Genomic DNA, 7582 nt, shown 5'->3' with positions numbered 1-7582 from the left:
GATTGTAGCATTCAGGATGCGATGATTGAGGATTTGCAGAGGCAAGTCGCAGAATTAACTTAGCGCCTGGCGGCGCAGGATTTCAAGGATTGTGAGGCCTCTGATCACGATTCTAATTCCACTTTCGAAAACCCATATCACAATCGTGCTCTATTCCAGGAGCACTGTGGTCGGGTGGAGCGTCATGGAGACCTCGGTTTTCGGGTCGATCTGCCCGAGTTTTCTGGTACATTACAGGCCGAGGGATTCGTGGATTGGATTAACGAAGTGGAGCGTATTTTTGATTATAAGGAAGTCCCCGACCATGTGAAAGTGAAATTAATCGCCATCAAACTCAAGGGCAGAGCATCTGCATGGTGGGAGCAGTTGTGACGTTCACGAGACAGGCAGAGCAAGGCCAAGATCACTGATTGGGAGAAGAAGAAGAAGAAGATGAAGGGTCACTTCCTTCCCTTCGGCTAAACGCAAACCTTGTTTCAGCGACTTCATGCATTGAGGCAAGGCGCGCGATCAGTCGATGATTACACGGAGGAGTTTTACCAATTGGTTGCCCGAAACGATTTATCTGAGACTGAGGAGCAGATGGTGGCGCGGTATTTGGGGGGTTTGTGCCAACCCTTGTAAGATGTCCTCAGCCTTCATTTACTGTGGAATGTTTCGGAGGCCTACTAGCGTGCACTTGCTGTTGAAAAATAGCAAAACAGGAGACCAATGATTAGGAGCGATCAAAATAGTTGGCCAATTCGCCCTCAGGATTCCCGTCCTGTCCAGCAGCCACCGCAGAGTAATTCTAACCCTACTATTAGATGTTTTCGTTGTGGTGAACAGGGGCATAGGGTGACTGATTGCAGGAAGCCTGCTAATCGAAAGGGCAAAAATTTTTTGATTGAGGAAAACGTGGTAGACGAGACTGAGGAGATTGGCGAGCCCGTGTATGATGATGATGAGATTGATGATGTGCTGTATGGAGATGGTCATGAGACTCTGGTCGTTTGCAAGAGTCTACTGACTCTCAAGGGCGAATCAGGAGACGATTGGTTGAGAACCAATATTTTTCACACGACCTGCACAGTTGCAGATAAAGTCTGCAAAATGATCATTGACAGCGGCAGTTGTGAGAATGTATTGTCCGAGGAGGTTGTCCAGAAATTGCAGTTGAAGACGGACCGCATCCTAAGCCATACAAGTTGTCATGGCTAAATAAAGGAAGTGAGGTAACAGTTGATAGGCGATGCCTCGTGTCTTTTTCAATTGGTAGAAAATATTTCGATAATGCTTGGTGTGATGTTGTGTCTATGGACGCGTGTCATGTATTGTTGGGTCGACCTTGGCAGTATGATCGCAGTGTCATTCATGATGGACGGAAGAATACTTATTCCCTTAACATCAAGGGAAAAAAGATTGTGTTGGTGCCCCGGCGGGAAGGACTCACTCCTACCCCTATAGCCAATAATACTAACCTGCTTTCTATGTCCAGGTTTTTAGATGAGATTGAGCATGAAGGCGTGGTCTATGCTTTACTACATTGCGAGAATAGTGCAGTAGACGTGGATACAGATTTACCAGTAGAGGTGCAGCGACTACTAGCAGAATTTTCTGACTTGATGCCAGAGGATCTTCCTCCTGGGCTATTGCCTATAAGGGATATTCAGCATCAAATTGACCTTATTCTTGGGTCAAATATTCCAAATCGACTAGCATATCGCCTCAGTCCCAAGGAGGCTGAAGAGTTGCAGCGACAAGTGGTAGAGTTGTTGGAGAGGGCTATATCCGAGAGAATATGAGCCCATGTGCAGTCCCTGCCTTGCTAGTGCCAAAGAAAGATGGTTCTTGGCGTGTGTGTGTTGACAGTCGAGCGATCAACAGAATTACAATGAAATACCGGTTTCCAATTCCCTGTCTGGATGACATGTTGGATCAGCTATCCGGTTCTAAGGTCTTCTCAAAAATTAACCTTAAAAGCAGATACCACCAGATCAGAATAAGGCCTGGAGATGAGTGGAAGACGGCGTTTAAGACCCCACAAGGGTTGTATGAGTGGATGGTCATGCCTTTTGGGCTATCCAATGCGCCCAGCACGTTCATGAGATTTATACATCAAGTCTTGCGGCCTTTTATAGGGAAATTCGTTGTAGTTTACTTCGATGATATCCTCATTTATAGTCCGACATGGGCTTTACACTTCGATCACCTTCGTACTATTTTTGAGATGCTGAAAACGAAGTGCCTGTTTGTCAATCAGAAGAAGTGTTCTTTCTTCACTACTTCTGTCACTTTTCTTGGTTTTGTTGTGTCTACTGATGGTGTTCATGCAGATCAGTCAAAGATAAATGCAGTCTTGGAGTGGCCCAGACCAAGGACTTTACATGACATCCGAAGTTTCCATGGATTTGCATCTTTCTACAACCGGTTCATTAGAAATTTCAGCACTCTGATTGCCCCTATCACAAAGTGCCTCAAGGGGTGTGATTTCCAGTGGTCTGAGGAGGCAGAGGCCAGTTTTCAACTGGTCAAGCAGAAGATGACCGAGGCTTTAGTTTTGGCACTCCCTGATTTTGACAAAGTGTTCGAGGTAAATTGTGATGCATTTGGCATTCGCATTGGTGGTGTTCTGAGTCAGGCAGCTCATCCGGTTGCTTTTTTTAGCTAGAAGCTATCGAGATCAAAGAAAAATTATTCCACTTATGACCTGGAGTTCTATGCCATAGTTTAGTCCGTGAAGCATTGGCGTCACTACCTAGTACAGAAGGAATTTATTCTATTTACCAATCTTGAGGCCCTGAAGTACATCAATGGGCAACACAAGCTGAGTAGACGGCATGCCAAGTGGGTGGCATACTTGCAAGAGTTCACCTTTACGCTGAGGCACCAAGCAGGGAGTCTGAACCGCGTTGCAGATGTCTTGAGCCATCGTACCTTACTCCTCACCACCATGAGTACCAACGTTGCAGGCTTTGAGACGTTCACATATATGTATGCAGCTGATCCTTCCTTTGGAAGGATATTTTCATGAGGTAACTGATGATCACCATCATGATTTTATTTTGCATAATGGGTATCTGTTTCGTGGATTACAGTTGTGCATTCCAGACTGTTCATTGAGGCAGCAAATTATAAGTGAGCTTCATAATGAGGGACACTTTGGCCGAGATAAGACCTTGGCCCTTATCTCTTCTGACTTTTATTGGCCCAAGTTGACTAGTGATGTGGCCCATTATGTGGACCGTTGTTATGTGTGCCAGCGGTCTAAGGGAGTCCTCACTAATGCGGGTTTGTACACTCCCTTACCTATTCCTGAAGCTCATTGGTTCGATGTCAGCATGGATTTTGTGTCGGGCTTACCCTGCACCCAAAGGGCCTCGGATTCTATCTTTGTTGTGGTTGATAGGTTTTCCAAGATGGCCCATTTTGTAGCTTGTAGGAAGACTATGTATACTGTTCGGATTGCCCATCTTTATTTCAGGGAGATTGTGCGTTTACATGGTGTTCCTCGATCCATCACTTCAGATCGTGATACCAAGTTCATCAATCATTTCTAGAAGAGCCTGTGAGGGAAACTGGGAACACAGTTGAATTTTAGCAGCGCCTACCACCCCCAGACGGATGGCCAGACCGAGCTGATGAACAGGAGTTTGGGCAACCTTTTGAGATGTTTGGTAGGAACTAAGCCGAAGCACTGGGATTTGGCATTGCCTCAAGCAGAATTTGCCTACAACAGATCGAAAAACAGAACCACAGGCTTAAGCCCATTTGAGATTGTCTATGGTCAATACCCATCCGGGGTACTGGACTTAGCCCCTATTCCACGTATAGGACGTTTCAGTCCTAAAGCAGATGAGATGGCAGAGCATCTTCGGGGTATCCATGAGCAGGTGAAACAGACCATTCATGAGAGCAATACCAAGTACAAGACTCGGGTTGACAGTCATCGTCGTCAGGTACTTTTTGATGTTGGTGATTTTGTTTGGGCTGCATTAACTCGTGATCGTTTTCCTATTGGTAAGTATAATAAGCTTAAGGATCGGAAGATTGGACCTTGTGAGGTCGTGCGGAAGATCATGATAATGCTTACAGGTTGCGCCTTCCCAGTCACTTGAAGACTTCTGATGTCTTTAATGTGAAGTACCTAAGTCCTTGTTTTGTGGATTCTAATGACACTACTCTAAACTCGAGGACGAGTTCTTTCCAACCCGAGCCGACTGATGCAGGGGGATCCGAGATAGATGATGTTGAGCTGTCAGATTGCACTTTGATGGTGCTGAGATACTATGAGTTGGCAGATCAGTGCAAAGGCAGGAATTGATTGTGATATGTTCCTCATTGTGGTCATTTTGAGTGCGTTTCAGTCTTTTGGCCATAACTTTGGCTACGGGTATCAGAATCGCATATAAGACCCCAATTCGGAAAGCTCTTTTCAGCACACACGCTGTCCACATTGAGTATGGCTCCATGTGCCTTTTTTTCAACCTCAAATTCTGCTGTTTTCTCCTTCGAATCGCTAGTTTTAGTTATTTTTTCTATTTATGGTAATATTTTGTTTGTCAGTTAGGAAGTCATTTTAAATTCGATTTGGGCCCCATTTTTTTACAGATTTCTTATTTTATTTTAAATTTCAATTTGGAGTGATTTTCGAGATTTTGCTATTTTTGGCAAAATTCGGATAAACATGATTTTTGGCTATAATAGTCCGGTTTGTGGACTGATTTTGATCATTGCTTGATTTGATAATATTCAATTAAATCCTAGAGACTTTTCTCTCTGGTTTTGAGCGATTTTTCTCTTGTGAATCATTTGTTGGAACTAGCCTGCAGGATAATCGCTATTCTGTTCGGCGTCAAGATGTTTGAGAAAAATTCGAGGTATCAAAGGTGATATGATTGGTGGCCATTGAGTCAAGAAGCCATGCACTGCAATGCGCATCACTGTGGGGGGTAAGGAGGGCAAGACTAGAAATACTTGAGTTCAAGTCGGAGGAGCATCGATGGATGTTAAGACTGGTTGTATGAGAGAGAGGTGAGGCTCAGCAGCAGCGACCGTGGCTTTGCCTAGACTGCCAGTCGTGCCAGTTCCATCACGATGTTTACAGGCTTGTAGATCATGCCACCAATCTGGGTATCCATGCAACTGAAAACAATTTTCATGTGTGTGTTTCTGGTTGCCACAATGAGAATATTTCTTTGCATCAGTTGGGGTTCAGGTCTTGGTTGATTTACCAGGGGCAAAGTTGGCTAACGTGAGACCTTTGGAGGCCAAGACAGCCCCTTGGATCCCATCAATGTCGTGGTTAATCATGACCTGCTGTCGTATAGCCTCCCGTCTAACATGCGCATATGCTTGCTCGATCAAAGGAAACGGTTTCATGTGTAAAAAATCGGCACGTATTTTGTCTAGCCGATCGTCAAGACCATCTAGAAACACATATACCCAATCTTCTTGGGTAATCCGATTATAATGTTGAATATCAGCAGAGCACTCCATGAGATTTGGCCAGCGAAAATCAATTTCACGCCATAACCCTTGCAACTCGGTGTAATATTTTTCAAGGGAGCCAGAGGCTTGCTTCAAGCGAGTTACACGACATCGAAGTTCATATACTTGTAATGCATCACTCCCATCAAAGAAGGTAGTTGCAATGGAGTCTCACACTACTTTTGCAGTAGGAAAGCGAATAAAATTGCCAATCAACAACCTGGGATCACAAGGCATAGTTGGAGCCTTCCAACTTGATGCCGATTGGAGTGGTAGAGGGTTCGATGGTGATGGTCGGGTCTGCATTCTGTTCAATGCCTCAGTCATCCTTGTTGTCAATTCAAGGATAGAGTCTGAGAGGTTGGACGTGTTGCAAGAGGTGTTCTGATCGTCGGAGTCCGCCATGAGCGGATGGAAAAAATCGTATTTTTAAGATGCAATACAGGAAGCCAGAATTCATATGGCTCGTGATACCATGTCAAAAACTCTGTAATCTCATATATTCATCATCTATGCTGCCGTAAGGGACTGTTCGGAATTGCGGTCGGAGGTTTAAAAAGTGCGGTAGAATGATATAAAATGCTTATATGATAAAATTTATCTGTTTGGTAGTTTTACATTAAAGTACTTCTAAATCAAGAAAAAGCAGAAAACTATGTTTCAACAAAAGTACCAAAGTGATGCTTTTTGTCAGAATACTTCAGAAAAAGTAATCCCTATTTTACCGTGCTATGTACATTACGAAATGACCCTCATCATTTTCGCACAATGACAACTTTGCCAATCTATATTTTTTATTATTCCCGTATAATTTACTCAAGACTTTGTCCATCAATATTTTTCATTCTTCTCCTATCACTTATGCATCGCTGAAGAAATTTTCTTTTTCATTATAATTATTAAAAAATCTATTAGACTATTTTTGTTATTATTTTATTATAATATTTTATTTTTATCAAGTATATGCTCTTTTATGTCATTTTTATGTCAAAAAGTGTTTTTTAAATTTATTTCCAAATAAATTAGTATGTTTAAAAGTGTTATAGACATACAGATCCCAAACAATAAATAGTTTTTTAATAATAGAGTTTATTGAGTTAAGCTCTAAACTATAAGTTTTTAAGTTAAAAATAATATTTTTTACCGCAATCTCTAACATGTACTAAGTTATATACATAAGAAGATGACGTAAAAGTAAAGACACTCCTCTTGGCTATCCAATTCCGTTTCCTAGACCCATGTTTATCTCCCTTATTCACGGGATTTTTACATATTTGAAATGCCTAAAATCTCTCCTAATTGATTACAATTACAGCTCACGCTAACATGTGGATGATTTTGATCCTTGAAGTGAAAATTTTCCTCTCTCTGGATAGAGTGGGGGTTTTTTCCTCTCGTCTCTCGTACAAGGCTTTCGACATGGCGGATGCCTTAGATGAACTTTATGCAAGTTTGTCGTTAACTGAGAAGGAGAATGAAGCAGTTTCGGTGGAGATTAACCGGCTGGAGGATGTTTTAGAGCGAGGGGCGAGCTGTTTGATTATGAAGCTTCTGATCAAGAAGCATTATAATCACGAGGCGTTTAAGCAAATGATGAGGAAAGTTTGGCGTCTGGTTAAGGGTGTTCGTTTTCGGGATCTCAATTCTGAGTTTACGTTGGTCGAGTTTGATGATATGAGAGACAAACTCAAGGTAATGCGTGAGGGTCCGTGGTCTTTCGATAAACATTTGGTTTTGTTGAAAGAATTTGATGGTAGGTTGCAGATTGGCAAGTTAGATCTGGTGCATGCCCCGTTTTGGGTCCGTTTACATGATTTACCGTTAATGGCCCGTAATGAGTACATCGGGAGATTAGTTGGGGGTGCATTGGGGGAGGTTTTAGAAGTCGATTTAGACAATGGGGAGATGGAGTGGGGAGAATTCATGAGAGTCCGGGTTCTCATAAATATTTCCAAACCGCTTTTACGTCGGAAGCGTATGATTCTGGAGGAGGGGGTGTCCTGTTGGGTACGGTTCTCTTATGAACGGCTACCGGATGTATGTTTTCACTGTGGTATTCTGGGTCATTCTCTAAAGGAGTGTGAGGATGTTGATGCAAATCAAGTCGACGCCC

General features: G+C 42.9%; 1 protein-coding gene across 1 annotated transcript; it reads left to right on the top strand.

Annotated features, from left to right (window-relative positions):
* The first annotated feature begins 1295 nt into the window (after positions 1-1295).
* Positions 1296-1784, top strand: LOC122296620. The gene has a single exon (XM_043106423.1). The coding sequence runs from the start codon at positions 1296-1298 to the stop codon at positions 1782-1784; it is 489 nt and encodes a 162-aa protein (XP_042962357.1).
* The last annotated feature ends 5798 nt before the right edge of the window (positions 1785-7582 follow it).

Source organism: Carya illinoinensis, chromosome 15 (assembly GCF_018687715.1).
Source record: "Carya illinoinensis cultivar Pawnee chromosome 15, C.illinoinensisPawnee_v1, whole genome shotgun sequence".
NCBI classification, from domain to species: Eukaryota; Viridiplantae; Streptophyta; class Magnoliopsida; order Fagales; family Juglandaceae; genus Carya; species Carya illinoinensis.
This window is presented reverse-complemented; position numbering and strand designations above follow the sequence as displayed.